This window comes from Coloeus monedula (assembly GCF_965178545.1).
Source record: "Coloeus monedula genome assembly, chromosome: 2".
NCBI lineage: Eukaryota > Metazoa > Chordata > Aves > Passeriformes > Corvidae > Coloeus > Coloeus monedula.
Genome location: NC_138782.1, coordinates 39,048,614 through 39,074,050, shown reverse-complemented (window position 1 = coordinate 39,074,050; position 25,437 = coordinate 39,048,614). Strand labels below are relative to the sequence as shown.

The window sequence follows — 25,437 nt, the reverse complement described above, 5'->3', positions numbered from 1 at the left end:
TCTAATCCCCTATCTCTTCTAAGATAAATTTGAAAGAATGCACTGGAAACTGAGTTTATAAAGAGAGCTGCCTGCTATCTGCATTTCTGTAGGTGTAGATTTTGGCCCTTGTAAGGTGCTCTGTGTTTGCAGTCTTCCTGTTCTGCCAGCAACTGGTTGAATATGTGATGAGTCAATGCTCTGCCCTTTGTCCAGACTCACAGGTATTTAACCTTCCTGCTAGATTTTAGTCTCTGGATACATCATACCTGTAGTCCTTGATCAAGTTTACAAGCAGAGGTACTGGAGCACTTTGCACTGTACTGACTCAGGGGGCAGAACACAATTGAGAGTCAGGCTCCTCCAGTTTTTCCTTCCCCTACTAGGCTTTTTTCAAAAGCATTTTGGTCCCCTCACATCTGAGTGTCTGATGTGCAGATTTTGGAGCTTAGAGCTCAGGTGCTGTGCTAACCTTGCAGCGCACAGCCAGGGACTCCCAGTGTCTGTCTGCTGCCAGGCCTCACCCTTGCTATTGGCAGAAGTGTGGAACCATGTATTTTCTTGTGTACACAAGACTGACTTACATGAATTTTTTGACATAGCTGTTGAATTTATGGGCTTTTATAGGGATCTTTCTATACATTTTGCTTTATAGAGAGAAGTCACATAACCAGAGATCTTGACTAAGCCTGCTGAGTTTCATCTCTGATTTTTCTCTGTATACTCTGTAAAAACTGCGTATTTCAGATGCTTCAACTTCAAATATAACAAAGGGATAGTAAATAGAATTGAATATGACTAATATCTGCTTAAAATATTTGTAGATCACTATTTTTGCATAGATACTTGCCTCTAGGCTTTCTATTTTCCTGTAAGACCTTATCTAATATCCCTTTGAGTACCTATGCAAAATGGTCAAGACAATGCTCTTTCACCCTATGGTAGTTGCTGTGTGCAAAATATTTAACATAAACTCAAAAATGCTTTTTTTCACAGTGAATGTTTTAGTACTAAAGTGAGGACACAGCAAGTGGTGCATACTCTAATCTCAATTTTTTTTCCATAAAGATGTTAATTAAGTCTTGTTCCATTGTTCTACAGGAGTAAAGATATGTGCGGAAGTAAAAACAGTGTGCTGTACATGAGAAGGAAAGTAACTTCACTAGTTTTTTCATCTTAGTAGGGGTAGTGGGAATTAAATTGATTGAAATATATCCCTTTCTAATAAGTCTTTCCAGCATTACAAATCTGTATTGCTTAGAAGAAGTTCTGAACCAATTTAACATTTGAAAGTATTAAGGGAACTCTTCCACTTCAAAATTCAACACAAACATTTTGCAAGTAAAACAGAAAACAAGTTTATAACCTGTTTTGGATTCCCACCCCTCCACCAGGTAGTCTAGGACTGAATGACTTCTTGGAAAGATTTTGTCTATAATTATCTTTTGTTTGCCTTAAGTTTTTTCTCAGCACTTTTAAGTTTTGGTTAGACTCTAGTTGACAAAATGTCTGAAAACTCAGAAGGGGGGAGGGAAGTGTAGCAATCAAGCATAACTAAAAATTCAGTAGAACAACAGAAGAAAGTTAGCAGAAGAGAAAATGGCACTAGATAGATGTAGAGGGATAGAGAAGGGAGAGGTTTTTCTTTGTATTTTGTGTGGCTGTCTACAACATGCACAACTCTCGTTTGTATACATCCTTCCCCAGTTTAGTCCTCGTTTGCTTCTGTGCTTGCTCCTGATACTAAAGGTATAATCATGTGGTTTTGCACAATGTTTTGGCATCAAATTCCATTTGATTAAAAAAACTGAAGTAACTTGAAATTGCCGTAGTGCTTATTGTTGTTTGTCACTGTCTTTTTCATCTTTTTCTTTGTCAGTGGCGTTTTAAATGTGCTTTTAATGAAACTGTTTGCTCCGCTTCCCCTTCGCATCTTTCATCTCTCTCTCTGCTGTTTCCTTCCTTTCTGGGTGAGCCTTGTTCTACACTGGTTCCTTGCCGAGGTCCCTCAGATCACGCTCCCTGTCCCGTGTTTTGGCTCCTGTTTCCTCGCTGCTCTCTGTAAGCTTCCTTAGTGGTCTTTCCCAGAGAGATCGTTCAGCAGCCACAGCTCAAACTCCGCGGGCAAGGTTACGAAGCAGGCGACTGTGGTTTCGGAACAGCCACAGGGAAACAGGAAACGCTGCTTGAGAAGGCAGCGAGGCACTCCTGGTGCGCACGGCGAAGGGCGCAAGTGGCACAAGCGGGGCCCGTTCCCAGCGCCCGCGGGAGCCCCATGGCCCCGCCTTGGTGGCACACACCCCCTTCCCACAGTGCTGGCACCCGGCCCTCGGCACAGCCTGATGGAGCGGCTGTCCTCAGCAAGGCGCTGCTGCTGGTGCGCACATGGCTTCGTCCCTTGATGCCATGGGGAGAGGGCAGTTCTGCCGACAGCAGTCCCCCAGGATCCTGTTTTCCCTTTCCTCGCTGAACAGGCAGCGTGGCAATTACTGAAAAATGTTGTGTCGCTCTCCTTCCCAGCATTGCGAGCGATGCTCAAGAAATCCTCTGTAGCCTTGAGCGGGGTTTACAGCTTTTGGCAGTGTGAGGCCGAGCGCTGCTCAGAACAGGGACGAAGCAGAAAGGCCGGGGCTGCCAGGGCAGGGCCCGACCGGAGCATGCGGAACTGCTGCGACGCACCTGCCCTGCCCGTGTCCCTAGGGCGGGCTGCGGGAGAGCCCAAGCCGTTTAAATCCCCTTCGGAGGTGGAGGTGACCATTAACCTGTGCTTCCGCTACAGCACGGGACTGCCCTTGCCCTGCTCCTCCCGCCGGCGCCCGCCCAGCCGACCGGACCGCACGTCCCGGGACTGAGGCTGAGCCGCCGGAACGCCATCCCTGGAAGTACGGGCGGCGCGGGGAGAAGGCAGGGGTCAGGAGATCCTCCCCGCTATCCAGCGGAACTACATTTCCCAGGACGCCGCGCGAGGCGGCGGGGCGAATCGCTCCCCGCGGCTGTTCCCGCCGGGCCGCCGTAGCAGCGGGCGGGGGCGGCTGTCAGGCGGTGACGGCGGGCGGGACGCGCCCAGGTTGTTGCTGCTGCTGCTGCCGGGACGCGGCGGGAGCGGCGGCGGCGAGCCAGGCGGACCCGGCCCGGCCATGGACGAGCAAGCGGGGCCCGGCGTCTTCTTCAGCAACAACAACAACAACAACGCCCTCCTGCTGCCGCCGCCGGCGGGCGGGCCGGGGTTGGAGCCGGGCGAGGCGGCGGCAGCGGCGGCCGCGGCGGCGGCAGCAGGAGGAGGCGGCGGCGGAGGAGGGGGGGTCTCAGCCTCCGGAGCCGCCGCGCCGCTCTCGGCGTCCCGGGCTCAATACAGCGTGCCGGGCATCCTGCATTTCCTGCAGCACGAGTGGGGCCGCTTCGAGGCGGAGCGCGCCGAGTGGGAGGCGGAGCGGGCGGAGCTGCAGGTAACACCCGCGACCTTCTACCCCCCACACCCCCGGCTCCCGCAGCCGCTCCCCCTCCGTGTCCTCCGTCCCTACGCAGCTGGAGGGGAGCGGCCGCTCTGGGCGCTGCCACGGCTTGTCCTCTTCCCCGAGAAGAAGCGGCAGCCCGGGCTGTTCCACTGCCCCCAGGGCGGCCGGCCCCCGCCGCGGCCGGGAGCGGGGTGGGACGTGGCGGCCGGCCCGGCGGGGAGCGGGCCCTGCGCGCTCTGCCGCTGTCGCCGCCTCCCCGGAGTTTTCCGGGTGCCCCTCAGGGTCGGCCGCCCCAACTTGTCACCAGTTTCATAATCCCTCTTAAAATCTGCCCCCGGCGAGTAGCGCGCCCCCGTTGTGCCGCTGCACCGCCGCTCGTGCCGCATTTGCCCCCGGCCCTCGATGCTGCCTCTCCCGCACAGGGACCAGGCCCGTGGGACCGGCTGGATCCCCTTCGCTACTATGGGGCACGTTATGTAGTGTTTTCGTTTGAAAAGCGATGGGGTTGATACGCTCATTAATGCATGAAAGGATTGATAGTGATCTTGTGGTTAAAGAACTTGTGAGCTGCTGGCCTAGAGCCATTGCTGTCAGATACTTCAGTGATGTGCACGTTGCATTAACTCCAATAGCAGTCGATAATGCAACAACCTTCGTTCCTCTTCGGTGTTGTTTACAAGAAAATCCCTGTGTTAAACCTTAACGCTGCCCATGTTACCAGCAGCCCACTGATTCTCATTTGGCCGTGTTTGAGACTGAAAAGTGTCTACTGGTTTCCTTTTTAGATCTCCTTTCTTTGTCTCTTTCTTCCTGTCCATCCCTTTTTTCTATAGCTTTCCTTGAAAGTACAGTCTTTGTCAAGAGAGTCTTGAGTCTGTTTAGCAATGCAAACCACTTCTCTATTTTTTGGTTATTGGGTTGGGGTTTTTTTCATCTTTTAAATTTTACTTTCTATAGTAACATTAAACAACCACTCTGAGAAGAGTGGCAGATTTGATGTTCTTTAATGAGAGTTCCCTTGCACGAATTTAAAGGAAGTGGTCATGAGGACAAGAGAGTAATTTTTATTTTAACTTCAATGATTCAATGAGAAATTGGTAAGTAACTGAATCATACTTCTATTCACTACATCCAGTAAATACTGTGTAGAAAGTTACTAGCTTAGCTGTGTATAGGAATAGCATCACGTGTCATATATCCAGTGGAGGTCCATAAATATCTTGACATATATTCATAGCTGGTAAAGATACCAAATATTGCTTTGGAGAAAAAAAGCTAGTTTACAGGACCTAAGAAATTTTGCCACTGCATTAAAAGTATTAACATTTTGCATATTTATCGTGTCCTTCAACAGCATGTCATTCCTCCTTCTTCCCCAGGTATCCCTCAAAAGCTTGGTGTTATGGATGAGACAGGAGGAAAGAAGTAGAGTATTTAGACTGTTTGCAGAAGTCATGTATTATCAGTGGCAGATAACCCCATCACACGTTGTTTGCTTGAATGCCTTTGACTCTTGCCAAAACATCTCAATAAAGTTATAATTAGCTGTGGCTGGCATTGCCACAAGCTGTAACAGCATTTATCTGCTGCAGAGTCATGTTCAGGAAGGTGCAAAATTCTTGGCTATCTCTATAGACATCAGGCATTAACGTCTGCTGTGACCATTTGCAGATGAACGTTCTTGGATTCATGTGAGAGGTTTGTGGTAGGGATTCAGCAACTACAGGATGGCTTTTAGAAATTGTACACCTGAAGCATGAGCAGTGTTAATTACAGACTTGGTCTGTGCTCCTTCTGAAGCCTTTTGTTGGCCTGTGTATTTGGAAATGTTTAACAGAGTAATGGAAATTTGAGGTCAGACACTTTCTTTCTCTTGAGATAAAGATGCAGTGCTCCTCATTGTACTTCTATCCAATGCAAATTCCAGTGCTAGACTATCCATCCACTCTTGGGAGGCTGTGGGGCAAAGGACCTATTTAGTGTGGTGGTCTTAGTATCCCATAATTTTTCTTGCAATTGATCTAGTTTCTTAGAGGTAGATTTATCTCTGGTTCCTTACCTGCCATGGTATTGAAATACTTGGGATACCTTATACCACAGTATTACTGTGCTTGGCTTCTGCTCTGTAGTTGTTGGTTAGCTCCAAAATATACCCTCTCTCCAAAAAACCATCTTGTAAGTCAATCCCATTGTGATTTCCTGGCTTCCTTTTCTTCCTCTCTGGGCTTCTTTTCATTTTCTCTTTTTCTTATCCCTCTAATTAACTGTGTGGAACTAGATGTGATATTCAGGTAGAATACCTTTCTGTTGTGTTCTGTGGTGCTTGTTGAGGAGACACACACCGAAGCTCATAACGTGTGTGAGCTGGCAGGCCGGGCAGCTTAATCTGTTCTTAGGTACTGGTCTAGTACTGCCTTGCCAAAGTTTTTCTTCCTACCAGTGCCTATATTTTGCTTTCCCTGGCAAATATTCATGCTTATTCTGATCTTCTAATTATTTTTTTTGAACCTTTTGAAATTATTGTTGTCTGTATTATATAATCTTCCTCATTAGAGGCGAAAGAGGACTTCAGTATTTATATCTGTACAAACATCATTAGTAAGCTGTGTATATCAAATAAGAATGAAAACAGATTAATATGGGGCCCCCATGATGCTTATCTGCTGATTACATATTTAACTTTTAATGCTTGCTTTCTGTTTACAGTACTTTGACATCTGCAGATTGAAAAATTACCCTAAGAATAGACTTTTGTGATGCCCTATGAAGTAATTAACTAGGATAAATACTAATGTTATTAATCCTCATTTAAGTATTCACAAACAGTGTTTTATGGCGTTATAATCTATTTTCATATCTTTTCAGAAATTAGTGATTTTCCTTTTCTTAGGTTCTTCTAGCAGCTGCTTGGGAGAGTTGACAAGACAGGGTTTCCTGTTCTGCTGGTTTTAAACTTCAGGTTTTTTTCATTCTGCATTTTTCTGGACTGACACAGAGACATTTCAGAGTTGTCATTATGTGTTGGACAAGCCCATCCGAAAATAGCAAAGGGTTTGATCCAAATGCATGTGCAGGGCACTGAAATCCATATCTTTGCTTGAGGCAGGCAGGGGTTGAACTGACTCCCATAGTGGTGTCTTGCCTTAACCATACGTCTTCTGACTGGTTGGGAGTGACTGTTGCCGATGTTATTTCCCTTTTAATTAGCCATCTGTCACCCCTGGGGGGAGCAATGGGGACTCTGCCCCCGGGGCTGGGACCCCGCAGAGCTGAGTGCTGCCGATGCACGTCCTTGTCCCAGCAAGCGACAAAGCTGGATGAGCTTGGAAGGTGTGTGTGTGTATGGCTTTTGTTTTGACTAGAAATGTTGTCTTTGCAAGCAATGCATATGTTGCTGTGGAAAGTTCTGCTTCTGACAAACATTTTTCTGGCAAAAGTGCAAATTTGCAGACTTTGGCATTTCTTCCTATTTCACAAATGGTCTAAATTGCAACAAACTGCTATACTGTATGTAACTGTGTGTATGGACAACCCCACATCCTGCTGAGGAATTTTCTAGCTTTTGTCCTTGTCACTACTGAAGTTTTCATTTCCTCTAACTAGTAACTTGTTTCTTTAGAGTAGCAGACTCCATATGAGTGGTGGGACCTGATACCATTACATGAAAATTGTTTTTCCTGGGTAAACTTTCCTTTGAAAAGGTTTGCAAGGAAATTAGGGAGAATGGGTGGATACAATGTGCTTGTGTTTCTACAGCTTTGTTAAAAATAGTCCTTGTAAGACAGTGCCAAAAGAAAAAGAAAACACCACCCAAGTGATAGGGAAAGAGATAATGAAATGAGATAAAATGTGGTTAAATTACAGCAAACAGCTGTAATAGAAGGAATGTGATGGAAGTTACAGATAAGCACTTGAGATTGGGTATGGAAGTTAGATTTAGTAATGTTAGCTCGCTGGGAGGGGTTCACGGTGGGAGATCTTGCCCCTTGCTGCTGCTTTTCTGCTGCAAGAGGCAGGCCAGGCATGCTACGTGGTAAGATTGTGTCCTTGGAGATAGACAAGTTGAAGTAATGAGGAGAAGGGGCAAATCAGACAGATGGCTGTGGCTATTTATAGTATGGTTTAGGACATTTGTTACTCGATTCAGAAATTGTTGATATTTACAGTTTGTTGGCTTTTAGATAACGGTCCTCTTGTTGGATTAAATTTCTAGTTAGAAGACATTCTGATAGTTGGATAATCTGAAAATGTTGTGCAGAGAAAAAGTAATGAGCAGTGTGTTGGTGAAATCAGTTATTAAGTTAATGGAAAAGTCCTAAAGATACAGTTTGACCAATAAAATAGAAGATAAATAACATTTGAAGAAGTTCTGTATAAAATTTTCAAATATGATGATGTGGGTCAAATTTCTGAGATTCTCAGTGAAAGGTGAATTGGCAGAAGTGATGTAAAAGTCTTCTATAAAATATTTTTTCTCATAAGGCAGACAGTACAAAAGAACCACCAGTGATTAATGTTTCATGTGTTTCCACTGCAGAAAAGCAGTAATTTCAACTTTATTGTTTTATATATGTCAGATAAATCAAAGGCAAGGCAGAAGAAAATAAGCCATGGTCACAATAGTGAGGTGTGTTTATTTGCTAAATGGGCCTTGGTGACTACCAGATATCCTTTCTTTCACAGACTTCTTTTAGCAAGCTTTCTATTTGCCAGATTCACATGAAGCAAACTGTATTTTCTGGCTAATTCCAATATAATCATTGATATGCTGTCATGGCTTCTTTTATTTAAGGCAAGAGGACCAGTGAGAGTAAATGTTCAGTGATTTTCAGAAATTCAGAAATTTGTAGAACGTAAGTACAAACTGATGAGACAATGTTCTTTGCAGGTGTGTCCCTGGTTTTTATAGTCTGGGTTTTATTTTTTTTTATTGCATAATTGATCTGGCCATTTCCTACCATCAGATATTCCAATTCTTCTCATATCTGTCAAACCTGTAATTTGGTTTGAGTGTAATGAAAATGTGTTTCTTAAATAGGCCTAAATAATTTATGAAAATGCTGCTGTAAATATCGATATAGCAAGAACAGAGAGAGTTTTGCAGTGTTACATTGACTCCGAGTGGTCTTTAAAGCTTTCAAAGACTTTTCATGGAAAGTTATACTTGCAAAAAGAAAAAGGCATTTTTCTGTTTTTCGTGATTGCTGTGGAATTGTTGGATTGAGCAAAAATCAATTAAATTGCTATGTTCTAAGTGGAAAACTTTGGTTTTCAGTGTCAGGTTAGCATATGGTAAAACATCCTATGTGTCTTTATTAGTGCACATTTTTAATTAATTTGTATCTCTGTGTCCTACTCAAAATGTAGCCCTTCTGTTTCTGCTGAGGGTCTTGGCTCCTGGCTGTTTTATTGCATCAGGGATAAGTAACTTGGCACTGTTGGATCAACAAGTTGCAAATATAACTTAGCCTTTATTGACGTTTCAGTAGACACGGAAACTTTATTTACTAATTTTAGAATGGTCTGTGTAAAATTCCCCAAGGAGGATCACACGAATTGCCTGAGACTTTTAGTTCATCTTAATTTAATGCGAAAAGAAGTAAGACTGTACAGATACCAAGCCTTAACTAAAACTGTTACCAGTACACAGTTTTCTGAGAAAATAAGTATTGGTCAGTAACCTACTCGTATATTTGGCTTCACAAGGCTGGCAAGCCTTGTCAAGTCCTCATTTCTAAGTTTCTTAGTTAAAAAGTGGCGAGAATTGACTTTGAAGTAGAGGAGGGATTCTTATGTTTTAGCTTTAAATGGTGAGAAATGCTTGGATACCTGAAAGAATTCTTTTGCATCATTTCAGAGTACTCAGAATCCAAGCTTCACAGACAATAATCTAGAAATAAAAATACTTTGAAATGTGAAGACAAAGGTTCATTTTGTCTGAGTGACTTGCTCTGTGTGGGCCTGTAGATGAACTCATCCATATGTTCTTTTCCTATTTGAAAAAAGTTTGCTATATACTCACTAGTATTGATTATTTTTGGTAATAACCCAGTGATAAATAAGCTAAATTAAAGATTGCATTGTGGAAAGACTGCATTTTTTCTGGTCTTAGCCAGGAATATGTTTCCCTTTAGTGCAGTCACATAGGGCAGGATCGCAAAAGCATCAGAGCAAAAATGACATGCATGATGTTCATATCCAAGCTTGTAAACAGGAGGTGAGAACAAAATCACTTGCCTTTGTGTCTGTTTCACTTGATGTCCAAGTCAGTTCAGAGTGGTCATGCATGCTTGAATACAAGGAGTAGCTGATCCTGGATGTAGGAGTGAGGAGCAGGACTGTGCCAATTGCCTCTGCAAATGCTTGTGTGGTCAAGTCTGGTTCACTCCTCTTTCTGCTACTGAAGCCAAATCTAAAAATCTCCTCCAGATTTTTTCTCCCTTGTCTTGCCATACCCCAAGTGATTCATTCGGCCTGTGAACTTCCATTGTCTGTTTAAATGTGGGCCATGAGTCTGTTTATCAATCCTGGTGCTGACTGCTGTCGCTGCATTTCTGCCGTTCTTGTACAGCAAGAGGAAAGAAGTTTGAGCATTTGTAGTTTGGACTCCAGCTCATAATATGTGATTATTTTGTGACATGCCATTGCAGTGTTGCTTATAGAATTACATCACATTTAAAAGCTGAACTCTTTTTGTGCTTGTATCAGTCTATATGGCACATGCTTTTGGGTCAAAAAAAAAGTTAATATTCACCACTTAAGTACTGTGTGCCACAGAAGTGACTGGAGGTTTAGAGAAAATTTTTGCAAGTGAAGAATGATTAAATGAGCTGAATATACATTGCTTGGCAACTATTTTCATGCTTACAACTGCTAGAACAGTGAAAGGCAGCACTGAGAGAGGATAAAAGAAAGACTGGCATTCTGAACAGAGATCTATGTACTGAAACACTTCAAACTGCGGAAAGACAAGTCCTCTTGTTTTTGAGATGCCTAAGTTAGTAATCAAGGTATTGCCCGGAATAAATTGTGAATCAGTTCTGGATTGTTTATTAGGAGTATTTCAGTCTTACTGAATTTGTTTTTCAAACAGTGTTTTCTCTTTGAAAACACTGTTTGAAAAACAGAGACAAAGAAGGTAAGTAAATGGCATTTTTAGCCGTATTTTTTTTACTGTAAGCTAAATCTTTGATTTCTTTTGGATGGATTTTCTGGGTTTAGCTCTGATGCTAGTTTTAGGACAGCTCTGAGAAGTCCCACAAAAATAAAGTACCAGTAGCAGATAGTGCTGTGCACTGGTCTCATGAGGTGGTATCACCCAGCATGAGCATGTGAGGGATAAATGGGGTGAAGTACCTTCTTCGTGGGGTGAAGTTAAATATGCCTTGGTGCCTGCCAGTCGTTTCAGCCTGTGGCCCCACTTCAGTTTTGTGTTATCTTAAGTGGCTTCAGGAATTACAAAAGCTTCCTAGCCTCTCCTGGCACGGAGTGCTAGTAGGTGTGTGTAGTGATGTGAAGTATGGTGCCTCTTAAAATTGTTCCCTAGTTGTACTAGACCATTGATATTTCCCCTCCCCACTCCCTCTCTTTTCTTCTCACCCCCGGGCATGCTTACACTTATTTACAAATATACTTAAATATGTAGTGCTTCAGTGAGCCAACTATAATCTAAAATACTGAGTACCCTGGCAGCCTGCAGAATCCTTCTGGCAGATCTTGGTAGACTGGTTAGCACAACTGTTCCAGATTAATCAATCTCCATAATGTATTTAGTTATTTTAGCTATCTGCATATTTTTTGTAATACTTTTCCTACAGTTTTCCCCCCCCTCTTTTGTTCTCTTTCTCTCAACCTGTGAAGACCTGGTTGTTGAATTATGGAAGCATTATGTGGAGAATTGTGTGTCTTAGTAGCTCTTTGTCAAATGATGTCTGTTAACCTTTAAGTGTCCATGAATTTGAAGTGAGATTTACTTTAAAATATTAAGATGACTATTTTAGAGAAGAATAGAAAGGCATTTTAAAATTTTTGAGTCTTATGAATTAAAAAAAATAAATTGCCTTTTAACTTGAAATAGCTGTAAAATTCAGTAACTGATATAAGTTGATACTAAATGTGCATCAGTTGTTTAGCAGTCGTAGAATGTTTATTTTTTAAAATTTCCTGTCAAAGAGGAGTACTTTTTTATCTCCTACTCTCTGGTAGTGTTGAGGTGTCAGCCTAAAAAGATATCTAAATATAATATACTTTTAAACATGCTTGTTGTCGTGGTTGCTGATTCAAGGAATTATAAATTTCAGTGTAAATTTTTAAACATTGGTAGAATCTGGGCTTACTAAGATGTGATTTCATTATTTAATTATGTTGTTATGGCTGCTAAGCCTCTATTAGGAAGTCAGCAACATTTAAAAAAGAGTTGTTTATAACCCAGTGCTACCGAAAACATTGTCTCACCTTTTTGTCTACTTCACAGTAATGTGATACTAGAATCTTTTGGGGAATTCTGTAAAACAGCAGTGTTGTTGCCTCTGAAAATTTTTTTAAGAATGAATGTTTTTTTAAAAATCCCTTAGTAGAGAAGTGGAATAGTTAAGATAGCTACGGTGTTGTAACTTAGACTGGATGTGTATGACAATTCTAGGTTATGTTGCAGTTGGTCATGCAAAACAATACAGTGAGATAAAATGGAAAAAAAAATACCGGACACAACAATTGCAGCTGAAATAGACTGTTCCAGGCATGTCTTTTTCCAGTGTTCTCTGGTTTTGTGGGGGCTATTTTTGTTTGGTTTGATTTTGGTTTTTTGTTTGGTTTGTTTTGTTTTCTCCTTCTCTCTTGATTGTAATTTCACAGTTGAGTTGGAATACAGTAACTTGTAGCACTTAGCCTGGAATAAACTTGAGGCGGATCCTGCCTTGATTCTTGCTATGGAGCCAGCGGGGCCGGGTGCTTTATGGAGACGATGCGCCCCACCCATAAGGCAAGGAACAATATGAGGTTTTGCGTGATCCCCGTAGGCGATTTTGAGGTTTGCAGAGACTGGCTTATGACTTGATGCATTTTAACCTTATTGCCTAGAAGGTCAGTTGTCGCAGAACCTGTTTGTTGGGAATATTTGCGAATTCTTGAAATTTTTGGCAAACCTTCCCAGGAGTGGCCAAAACACAAGTGTAGAACAGTGTTGCAGATTAGTCAAAGTGGAAGGGACTCTCCTTCGCTCCTCTACTCCCTCAGGTGTAGCTCAGGCTTCAGATTTGACTTGGGCTAAAGCTGCAGCTGTAGAAGTCACCTGTGGAGTCTCAGTCTATTGGTAAAATTCTACCATTTATGCCTGAAACATAGAAAACTGGAGTTGTGCAGTTCAGTTATAATTTTCATCGTGTTTTAGTCCAGACCTCCTGCACATTAAATGTTTGCACAGACATTTAGACAGGTGTTGTCTTATGTGTTTTAATTGGAAATAGTGATCCTGCAGTTATCACTGTATTATTCAGAGACTGAGAAAATTCTGCTACATGTCATGATTTGTTATTTTAGATATTTAAACTCATTGTACTTGTTTATTCAGTTTGCATTTATCTGCAGAGTGTGTCTGTTTCTTTTATGGTGTGAACATTTAGGTTCCTTTGTATATTTTCAGTTGATTGCCAAACATTTTAAAGAATGAAATCTGCTTAAGACATATGAACTTTTAGAGTATTATTGCTAGTATAAAATTTCAGTTATTATTTTAATACTATCCTTATGTGCAATATAAGTAAACCTGAATATCATCATTAAGAATTTCTTAAATAATATTTAAGCTTACATGTATAACTGATGTTTATTGTCCACTGAGGCTGACCTAATTGTAATCACTTAGTACTTGTATAAATGAGGGATAAGGGTTGCTAAAATCTTGTGGAAAAAAGAGGGAACATTTCTCTATGTTATGAAAAGGACCAAATGTAAGTATTCTCATTTTCAGAGCCAGAATTTCTCAAAATAGTGAGTATTAGACATAAGGATGCTACTTTGAAGAAAAGCATGAACAAACTGTGCTAGAAACCGCGCAGCCTCCAAGGAGAGAGCAAAATTATTCTCAGTTTCTTGAAGTACCAATAAAACTACCTATCTGTAAAGTATATATTTATTAATCTTGAAGGTTCCTAGCAATTAGCTTATGTAGGGCTGGAGAAATGGCTCTTGGGCTGTTGTTGCTGAGTGCATTTTAAGCAAAAAACGCAAGGATTTCTTGAAAGTCTGGGGAAAAGGAAATTTCTAAGACATCACATTAAGAGCATGGACATATTACTGACAACAGAAGATGGTCCACATGAAGGAGGTGTCGTATGATATTTCTGAATCATATCCATTTATGCCTCTTCCTCTTATAAAAGGAAGCTTTTAAAACTATTGAGAAGTTGCAATTTCTAATTTTGTTTGGGCTCCTAGCAGTGGAAGATGACTTTAGCCTCAACTGTTAGCACAGTAATGCTGGTTTGACCTTTGTAGTATAGCAGTGTCTGAGTTGGGTTGTTTGCCAGCCTTCCGGGTAAAAATGCTTCATTCCAGTGTGTTCAGTCAGTTCATTCTTGGCTAGAAATTGCTTGCAGACAGCAGGTCACATAATAGATCGCTTCATCTTGTGTCCTGATAGCATTGGGTGATCTTCTTCATTCCAGCCAAATACATATTTACATCATGATCTTTTGCTTTTAGAAGCGCATTTGGATGTTCTCTCACTTGACTGGAAGGGCTCGTGTTTACTTCTGCTGGGCCTGTGTGGAGATAGGGAGAGAGAATCTGTGTGTCTGTGCAGTTACTGCAAACTAAGTTATATGTGTCTGAGATGTTCCTCTTGGGAGGGATGCTGACCTTGTTGAGTTGAGATGCTTCTCGCACAGTTGCAATCCTCAGGGCAGGAAATGCTGACTCCAGCACCAGCATTTCTTTCTCCTGTGCTTTTCTTTAAACCTGAGCAGAAAATTGACATTAGAATTCAATTGTAATTCTTGATGCCAGAGTGAGAGGTCTTTCTTTTGATTCAGTTGACTTTTTTTTTTTTTTTAAATTCAAATATATTTCCCCTATTGAAGGTGTTGACTGATCTTGTTGGAGAGCAGCCAGTGTTTTTCTCTTGTCATAAACTGGCTGGTCTAGTTGGTGACTGGCAGTTAAGGATCATTCAGGTGTCTGTCAAGCTATTTATTGGCTGTACTGGAGCAATGAAATTATGTCAGCTGGTGTGGTATTTTAGAGCAGCTGCTATTTGTTAGGTCGCCAACAAATGGGCTTTTGGAGTAAGATTCGTCTTGCCTGGTCACTAACATTCAACCAAGTTAGTTGTGTGCCTTCCCTTTATAGTTGGTGGAGAGAAAATGACATTTACAGACTCTGTTTTTTCTCACCTTGGGGTAAAAATCCACAGTCAGATTCTTTGGAAGCAACTATCTCCATTAACTAAAATACCTGGGGACTGCTTGCAAGGTTGTGATAGGTGAGGGTAGGATATTTCTGCTCATTTTTAATCCCTGACTTTCCTGTGCATTTATTTAAATGAAAGGCTTATTGGTCTTCATGTTCAACAGCTGATGGTCTAGACCAATTGCCTTTTATCCTGTTTGTGCTTCTCAAGAGACAAATGAGATGCTTGGAGACTTAGCTGCAGAGGTGCAGAAAGCTTCTGATCCTGGAAATGGCAGGTGAGGCTGTGGCATGAAGTGGTGACTGCCTGTAGGTATTTTTGCCTAAAAGTGTACTTTTGAGTTGAGCAAGCACAAGAACTTGGCCCCTTTTAATGGACTTGATTTGAGCATTAGGTACAAAAGCAGGTAGTTCTTCCTTCATGATTAGGAATTAGTATCTTGTGTTTGTCATAATTTTCTATTTAAAGGGGATTTTTCACAAGCAACTAAATGTGCTGGAAGTTGATAGAGGGTTGGCTGTCTATTTTCTGCTTGACTTTTATTTACTTATGTCCCATTTCTCCCTTGTCTCCCTCACCAACATACCTTTCCCTGTTTTCCTTTTTTTTTCCCCTCTCTTAATTACAGTATTTCTGGAGAACTTTCCTTAACCTATTTTAGTAAGTATCATAATTAACACTTAACCCTGTATTACAAACAGGGTTTTATTTTTCTTTTGTTCTTATTTTAGCTGAACATGGTTTACATCAGGTTTTTTTGCGAGTATCATGTGTCTAACGTATCTATAGAATTATACCCTAATTTTTCACTACTTCACTTAGTGAGCAGAAGTACTTTATCATCTTCTTTTGCTTATTGTTGGTAAATACCTTTATCTGCTGAAGGTTTTTTGTATGCTTATTTTACCCATTTCTTATCCTTTATTGAATGTTTCTCCAAGAGAGAAAATAAACCCTGTCAAACAAACCAAAATTGTTTTATTTCTTTTTTCTTTCCCTTTTTTTTTAGATCTGTAATGAGCATGTAGTTTAGGAGGCTTATCCATGCAGTGGTTTTTGTAAGTGTTTAATGTTTATGAAGCATAGTAAGCCCATTTCTTTTGAACTCTACAAATGAATATTAAAATAACTTGGGAAGACGCACACACTTAAGAGCTACGCTGAATGATTTTGAGGAAGCAGCTTCTAAATTGAACACTTCCTTTTGCAGGCCCAGATCGCCTTTCTTCAAGGTGAAAGGAAAGGACAGGAAAATCTGAAGAAGGATCTAGTGCGAAGAATCAAAATGCTGGAATATGCGCTCAAACAGGAAAGGTATGCTGCTTTAGTGATGAGTACGTGATGAAGAAATGCTGAAGACACAAACTTTGTTTTGCCCTTGTATTTGACAAAACCAGGAAATATTTTTTCTGTATCTACTCAGTTCTCAGATTGACAATTACTACTGTACTAAATAAAACCACAACTCTAAATGTCTGCATTATGATAAGAACAATAGCTAAAATAGTATGGCTCCAGAAATATGCTAACAAAACCCATAGCTGATCAATAATGAATACTTTTCCTTGGTAAAATTCCACTGAACTGTGTAGATTATACTCCAGAATTACAGTGTATTCTCATTTTGTTCAAAGTACTAGCTTTGTTTATTAATATGTGACGACTGAAATCTTGAATAACTGTCTTCAGTCTAATAATTACTAGTTTTTAATCTTGGTAAGTTTTAGTCTTTTTGGTATGATAGACTCTACAAGAATATCTTCTGGAGATTAATTGTATGATTGAAAAAATGTTTGTCTTTACCAGTTAATCAATGTCTTATTTCTTTGTTCATGGAGATTTCAGTACAAGTCCTCAGTTTACCATTTTATTCGTATATATACTTCCCTGTTACTCTAACCTTTGAGGCAAGCAAGTTTTTTTTTTTATCATGATTTCAGAAATCTCTCTGTTCAACCGATTTATTTTAGGCCAAGTTTAGTTTAAATTCTTTTAATTAGTGAAATGTCTTTTAAAGTTCTTGAATAAAGAGTATATTTATGGTACTGCTGCAGAGCAATTATTGCTTACATTGTTATTTTCTTATCAGATAATTCCTGCTTCTCTTTAATAAAATAAGCCTCTGAAATAGTTTGTTTAGTGGAAATAAGATTAAAAATATACACATATGCAAATGAGGAATAGAATATCGCTGGTAGATAATTTTAAAAGGACACTAATAGTTACATCACTGTATTGCATTTACGTTTGCTCATCTTATATGGGCTGCTTTAGCACAAGGCATGTCTTTAACCATCCAGTTCATCTCTTTCTGGTAGCAACCAATTAATCTGCTAGCATAGAGATGCAGACAGGGTTCTGGCCGGCAGTAGCCCCAGGGCTCCAGTGTATTTTCTTCTCCTTTGGGGAGTTCTTGGAGGAATGCTTGGATACTCTTTTTGCCCAGGCCTTCTTATGGTACTGATCTTGTATCAAATAGCCCAGAAAAATATGAAATGTATGCATAATGGAGTTTGCAGTTTATGGCTGTGGAAAGGCTTACATTTGAAGCATGATTACAAAGCTTAGTGTCATTGGTTCAGCTAAAGATATACTAGTAAGTCATATGTATTCTGTGAAGATTTCTTGTATTTCAAAACTGAGGGAGCTATTCCTGATTATGTAAAAGTATCTCTGACACTTCATGTTCATAACCCACAGAACTTAGCAATTTAAAATTATCAAACTATGTAAATACATTTTTGTGTATCATCAGAGAAACTTTGTAACATGAAAAAAACAAAAATCAAACTTCCATATGGATGGTAAAAATCTCCCCCAGTTGTATTCTGTAAAAGCCACTTAAATGATGATGTTTAAAAGTTAATGCAGCGGTCCCTGTCAGGATTAGGAAAAAACACTTGGTGGCTTCTTATTAGCAGTTTTTATATGTGTATCTTTTATGTTGTCTGTTTTTCTGCAATGTGTGGCGTTAGCCTTGGTTACTCAGGTCAGTAGGCTACAGTCAGCTGATCTGATCCAGTGTGACAGTTTCAGTACGGGTGTGCAGTGGTTCTGTAAGCAGATGTGATGCTTCTGACTGGTGTGTGTTGGAGACAGCTATTTATGAGTTTGTAGTTTTAAACAGCAGTTTTATTTGCCAGTTTCTGAAGAAATAGTCATGTATTTCTGTTGGAATTATCTCCCATCAAGTGCTCTTGCTTGATATTTCAAAGAATAGCAACATACTGAGCTTGGAAACACTGCTCTCTTTCCCAGTATTTTCCTAAATCAGCTGTCATCCAGGTCAGGCAGTAGTCAGGATGCTTGCATTTTCCGTTGGGTTCTCAGAGCTGGAAAATGAGATCCTACAAGGTAGGAGGAAGACATTCCTGTTGAGTTGGGGAAGGTTGGTGCGCTGTGAGGGGGCAGGGAATCATTCCTGTATTCCTTCATTTCTGCCCTGCCCCTGCAGCATTTCAGATCTTTCTCAGCTAGACGAAATAAGTTATGAGTAACAGAACAGAATATGAAATTGTGGACCAGAGTACTCCATGTTCACAATGCCCTCAGGAAACAGTGAAAAAGAAATGAGCAGCATTTGTTTTCTCAGGTACATGCTTTCATGAGCTGCTGTTCTTTGTAGTGGCTGCTCCACATTTCTTTTATCAACCGAACAGTTTCAAATTTTACTATAAATAAACAACTTTGGGAGTGTTGTTGTTCTCTGTTTCATGTCACATCATCTTATAGTGGGTAAGGTAGAAAATAAGTTTTACTACTGATTGTCATGCTTTTCTGGCAAATTTGGTTTAATGTTTACTCTTTGTCAGTAATGGTGAGGCTACCTTTTTGTTGTGTGTATAGCAAGCCAGGTTATTTCTGCTGAAGAGTCTTTATAGACGAAATAGCACAGAGCTTAGAAGGAGCTAGTGCATAGTTAAGTGCTAGTATTTTTCAATAGCAGTTTTGATGTAGTTTTGCCAGCATCCAGTAGATTGCAGTGTGAGGCTGTTCAGAGTTGAAGGTTACTTTTTATGATTTAATCAATACTTGCTCCACCACCAGTAAATTGCATTGGTGCCTCTGGATTTTCAGGAGCTAGATGAAATGTAGTACTGTTTCTCTCAAGTACATGTCCTATTTCAGCTAGTCTAGCTCACTTCCTGTCTTAACATATTTCAACCAAAGAACTGGACTCATGAGCCATGTCTCTAGAAACAGTTGATTTAATTTTATGTTGTTTTCTGCACTGATGTGTCTGATCAGTGTAAGGCTGGCGCCTTCTCCCCTGGGTAGAATATCTCGCCGTGCTGTTCCTGGCAGTCGTTCTTGTTTATGTCTCTTGATTTGGCGGCAGCTCCCAGATCTTCTACGGATGTTTTGGCAGGCTCTCTCAGCACAGCTGGATCAGATGCTTCAGGTCTGGCGACAGATATTTCCAAGAAATAGTGGCTTTCTTTGACTGGAATCAAACTTGTTTCTGTGTGAAGTATTCAGAAAAGTTTCACTGCACTCAGTCTTAAGAAATTTGGATGAAGGCTTTTAGCATTTTCCTAAGCAATTCTTGCCACGTTGAATGTCTCCAAGCACTGAATAGAAGACACATAGTTGAAGGAAAATACTGAGATCAAAAGAGGAGAATTGTGTAATGAAGGGCAAAAGCCAAAGCAGTGGTAATATTCATACTTATCTGAGTAAGGCGTCTACCCAGGAACATAGTTTCACAGTGCTAAAATAGCTTTCTTCCAAATAACTGGAAGGCTAGTTTTCAGATAGAAAACACCTTCTATAAAGTTGTGTCCTTCAGGTAGTTATTTTCAAGTCATTTTTCAGTCTCTGCATACTGTTAATAATTCATATGTAATTTTCAGAAATGGAAGGTAAATCATTCAAGTTGAACAAGTTTCAGATAACAAATCTTTGAGATGTTTCTTTTTGTCCCCTGCCACCAAACCACTGTCCTTTATATACTTTTATACTTTTTTACACAAAAAATACTTTATCTCTTTTTTGTGATGGTAGTATTACACTACTGGGATGTGTGAGCTACAGTTCCATGTGAACTGCAGGTGGCCATTTTAAAGCTGTTTAAAGTGGACCATGTGATTTCTGAAAAAGTGAAAAAATGAAGCATTACAGGTGGGCAGGAGATATTCTGTCATTGTAAAAATAAATTAAATTAAAATGTGTTAATGGAATAAGTGATATTTAGAATTTGTGTAGAAAAGAATTAAAGGTTATTTTGTGAAAAGTTTCATAGCCTTAGATTGCAATATGTGTGTGTAACTGAAGGGTCAGGTTTCCCTTCTTGTCCTGGAGTCTGAATCATGGTGTTCAGCCCTTTTCTTAGTGCACTTTAGAAAGAAGATTGTTTGTCTTTCATACCTGTGACATTTTCAGCTGTATTATAAAAAAGTGTCTAGTAATAAATCTCATACTGCCTGAAGAAGTGTAGAAAATATTTCCTAGATGGCCTATTAGCAGTCTGTATTGATTTTATGGGAGTTTTTTGTAATGTTTTTCTGAAATTTAGAAGCTGACCACAACCGAAGATGAGTTCACTGTGTCACACACTTCGGCATGATACTCATATTTCTGTTTCAAGTCTAACTCTGTCCTGCTGAGAGACCTGAATTTATACCAATTGAATTTAATTCAGATTTGATTATAGAATTGGGGTTTTTTTGTCATTTTGTGCAGTCAGAGCTCTATAACTTTTTTTTAACTTTGTCAGCAATATTGAAAATAAGGATTACTTTTTGGGGATTTTCATCTCTTCAATTGCCTCGTTTTTAGAACGTGGTTCTTCTGCCTTTTCTGTAGTGCTACTGATCTCTGCCTGCAATATACAAAGTTAGGTCCTCTAAAAGATGAAATCTTAGTCCAGCTTGGCCCTAAAATAAATTTAAAGGGCCAGTAGTGTACAAGACCATATAATCTACATTATCCTCTTGAAGTAAAGAATAACAACAAAAGCTTTAAAAGCTGTTCCATTATAAGATGGAACCAGTTACAAAATCCTGCTACTAACAGTTTAAAATGGATTTAGAATGAATAATCTCATTTTGCTGAAATGATTTTATAATGCTTTTGATGAGTGGGGAAAGCTTCAGTAAGAAGAAAGAAGACTGTTACTGTTGATTTAAGAGGGAAGTAACTTAAAAAATAAGCAAACATGGATTTAGGAGATTGAAATAAATATACTGAGATGTTTAAAAAACTGCAGTCTGAATCTTTGAAAGATGGATTTTGAAGAACGTGAGATCTGAGGCACAGGAAAGGTACAAAGAATGATCCTTTCAGTGAACCTAGCAAACATTTTACTTAGACTGGAAATTATTAACAAAACTTGATAAGAAAATTAGTTAGTGTAGTGGAACTTTGTATAAAATCCACAAAATAAAAGCAAATATCGACTGCTGCAAGACTAACTTCTCCCTGAAATTATTTGAAGGACTGAAGTAGAACACATCTTTCAGTAATCCAGATTAGAGCAGAGTAGTAATATTTGTTCACTTCTGATAAATCAAATCAAAATAGATTACACATTAGGGTCACTTGAATTCATGACTGCGTAAAAAATTGTAGTGTTTAAAGTTGGTGGGGTAGGTTGGTGACAGACTAGAGGATTTCTTACTTCTTGATTAATTATTGCTTTTCATTAGTGACGGCAGGGGAAAAGTATACATAGCATCAATATTTAACAATAACGAAATGCAGTTGTTTTACCAGGGTAACATGTAAGAAACGGATAGTTGGAAAAGAAAAGATAAATATTTTGATTGAGCATTCAGCTTTGATTTTGTTCTACTTTTGGTTATTCTTTTCTGTACCGACTAAAATGTATAACTTTCATCTATTCCTGTTAATATATTTCAGGTACATCCTTTCTCCTTTCCTTGTTGATTGCTGCTCAGCTGAGCTAGAGCTTAGTGCTCTGACTCTTGAGAGTTAGTTCCTTCATCTGTCAATGCTGCTATGCCTAAGAGGCACTTCTTCACTCTTCACTTACCCCTCTCAGTCAGAATTAAATGTTTATTATAATTAAAACGCAGCTGGATTAGTAGGAAGCTAGTACTGTTGATATTGAAGTGTAAGAGCTACCAAGCATTCTTCAGCACTATTTTGTTAGAAGTAATGGGTTTTCTTGATGAAATAGGAAAAGGCAAAAGAAAACAGTAGTATAATGAAGATGCTGAAGAAGCAATCAGGAGGTGTAGGTAACTTGAAAACATTTTTTGCAGCCATTCTTGATACAGTCATGCAAGCTTAGTAAGACTTGCCTTATAAAATTACGAAGTGTCAAACCCATTAACTTTTTTAAAAACAAATTTAAAGTGGAAGAGCTCCCTTGTGACTAGTGGAGCTAATGAAGCTCATTTTCTTGTTGGTGCATGTGAGAGGTTTATTTTTTTTGTCTTTTTCAGCCTGTTTCTTGCTGCCCTACACTCCGCTTTGTACGTTTGCGTTTGAACTGCTTGTATGTGTGTGCTGTTTGATTGTCCCACTACTCCCAGGCTGCATATGCAGCATTTCCTGACTTGTTCTCAGCCTTTTGTTCAGGGTAGGAACTAATACAAGTGCCACTCTTCTACCCAGTTGTGAATGTATAAAACTTGTAATTTTGTACTTAAGAAGTTCTAGTGAGTGTGAGAGAAGGAGGGAGCAGATTGCAAAACTAGTAAAGGCTCACTGATTCACTTTCTCTGTTGCAGTGTTATAAGACTTCTGTAATGAATCTTGAATAACTTACATGTGCATGTGTAATACTGTACTACTGTGGTTTTATTATGTGTATTTAAAAGTCTGTACATACTGAGTCTTTAGGATGAAGCTTTTAAAATTAAAAAGCATTTCTGTTTTTTTTTTTGTAGTTACTCTTGTTGTCATTGTATGGCATGCTTTGTGGGGCTTATTACATTAGATTTTCTGAAGGCTAAATATTTTTGGAAGAAAGTCTCCATTTTTGCACTTGGTCAAGTGGCAGACCTAGCAGCTTTGAGAGAAACTGGTGTGGATGAGCTGTCATTGCAAAGTCTCGTTCAGAATATTTCTAACTGAGGGCCTGCTGCTGTTGGAGAGCACAGCATTTCAAAGAATAAAACTGGAGTTTTCTTAATGGAGTGACAATATGAGATATGAAGTAGATGGCACTGAACTGACATGGGTAGTAAAAATGTTTCATAGCAATGGCTGAAAAGGGAAGACTGGGGGTTGGGAAGGGAAGCAGAAGAGTTGCTCGTGTCCCCAGGGAAGGAACCTCTTCTGTAGCAAGAACATTTTGTAAAATCTGCAGTCAACTGCTCTGTTTCCTCAGTATTCACTGTGCAATTACATGTAACCCTTGAAAAAAAATTAATAAAATTATGTATCTGAAGTCCTGGTAAAATGATTTAGTTTGCTTTGTTCCTAGCCTAGAAGAAAGGAATGGCTTTTCAAGTGAAAACAGGTGACATTTATGTATTTAGAGATATCCTTTAAATGTACTAATAGGTTTTTTTTCTTCTTTTTTTTTTTTTTTTTTTTTTTTTGTTTGGTTTGGTTTCCTTTCAGGGCTAAATACCACAAATTAAAATATGGCACAGAACTGAATCAGGGAGATATGAAGCCACCGAACTATGATTCTGGTAAGAATTTATTGAGAATGAGTTTATTACTGGCATAAAAGTTTAGCTGTGTTATGTGCAAATGCTGAATTGATAGTATTGATAAAATAAGTCTTAATGGAGCAATGAGAATAGAGATAATTAATAAATCCTATATTTTTCTCTTGTACAATTAAAAATATATGCTAGTGCTCTAAAAGGGTCTATTAATAAATCAAGTTAGTTTAGATTTTAAAAAATCCAAACCCAAATGAGCAGACTGCTCTTGGAGAGAGTAGTTTTTCTGTCCCTTAGTAATGTGTATGGATATTGTAGAGCAGAATGATACTAGATTCATAGCAATAGAATCCTTTTATCTCTGTATAATTCTTCTGAATGAAATATATATAGTTAATAATTTTTTGTTCAATTACCTCAATGGTATTCCAGGAAAAGAAATAATTAAGGTGCATATTGGACATAAGAGAGAGTTTTTGAATGGGAGATTTTTCAGCAGAATTCAAATGATCATTGGAGATGCATTTAGCTAATTTTGGTTTTTTGCCTTGGTCTCTAAGAAGGCTGATTAGTTTTCATCTCTTACTTCACACAAATAGACTTAAGCACTGAGCTGGAGAAATTAAGAATTTAAATTACTTCCTTTTATCCCTCTTATCTCCCTACCCTTTCCTCAGGAAAGGAAAAAAAAAAAAAAAGAAGAGGTACGGAGATCTGGCTATAGGTCAAGCCATTGAAAAAATAGGTGATGTTTGTTGTGTCTCAGTCTCCTGATACTCCTACTACAGTGACATTGGAACCACCTGTATGTAAAGGAAGAGCATAGAAAGTCTGCAGATCTCATCTCTGTCACTTGGTTTGTGGAGGGGATGGTCTAGTTGATGGTCATGGTGATTTCTTAGCTCATTGAGTTTAAAAGGTCATTAAAAAAACCCCAAACAAACAGAAAATCCGACTCCACACCAACTAACAAAGCTTTACACCAGGCCTTTCTTGTCCAAGTTCTTAATGAATTTTTGAGAAATTTTATTTTGTGTGATTATCAATGTTATTTCCATAACTGAAGAAATATTTAATTTTTAAAATTAAAATTTAATTTATTTAATTCTACTAAGTGGAAGACCTCAGTCTGTATCTGGACCATTAGAAAACTTTGTCCTGATCATACCACAATCCTAGACAACTGTGGGGTTTTTTTGTAATTTCTCAGGATGCAGCTACAGCATGTTGCTCAGTTTCCAGCTGAGGAATGTAGTGGGATGCCTGGCTTGCCCAGCAGAGCTCTAGCCTGTGCATTAATTCTGCAAAGTCAACATTGTGGAAATACTTTAGTTCAAATTCTATTATTCTAATTTATCCCATTGTATTCTATATATAGCTATCAGAAATGTATATTTTTGTTCTATATCAAGTCTGGACTGATGACTTAAAATAGAAACTTTGTTCTAATGCTCTTTTGAAGTTGTCTTTGACAAATACTGAAGTTGTGTGTTCATATATTCCCCTTGCCCCTATCCCTGTTTTTCCTGCCCAGTCATGAAAAAAGTGGAAATATTGGTAGTAGTTCTTCCATATGGGTCCTTGTTGTTTGTTTTCTTTCCAATCTCTTGGTGAGTCTGTAACACAATTTTAGAAGAAAGATTTCAGTCTCCTGGTAAAGGGATACTTAAAAATTATTTATACTATTTATTTATTTATTTATTTATACTGTTTATACTATATCTTCTGCTATAATTTGCTTATAATGCAAGTCTCTTCATTCTTATCTGTAAACCACTGCTACTGCTAGCAGTCATCATTTTTGAGCAGACTAAGCACAAGAGAACTCTTGCCTGTGGGTATACTTAGCAATGCCTTCAGAAGAAGGGTTTTTGCTTTCAAAAGGAATTTTCAGGCAGATTTACCTCAGTCATGTTTTAGTAATTACAGACTGAGCTTTGGTAGCTGTGCATTGGATCCAGCTGTGTCCAGTTGTCATTAGAAAATGATTGTGCATTTATTTCCTGTGGTT

At 39.4% G+C, this 25,437-nt stretch overlaps 1 protein-coding gene across 3 annotated transcripts in view; it reads left to right on the top strand.

Annotated features, from left to right (window-relative positions):
- Positions 1–3,062: 3,062 nt before the first annotated feature.
- The window catches only part of STRN (striatin), a 62,645-nt gene continuing 40,270 nt past the window's right edge, over positions 3,063–25,437 (top strand). For all 3 annotated transcript variants that reach the window (XM_082276649.1, XM_082276648.1, XM_082276647.1), the window contains exons 1-3: positions 3,063–3,425; positions 16,052–16,155; positions 23,377–23,450. In XM_082276649.1, coding sequence (XP_082132775.1) covers positions 3,117–3,425; positions 16,052–16,155; positions 23,377–23,450 — 487 coding nt within the window. In that variant the 5' untranslated portion in view covers positions 3,063–3,116. The remainder of the gene's footprint in view (positions 3,426–16,051; positions 16,156–23,376; positions 23,451–25,437) is intronic.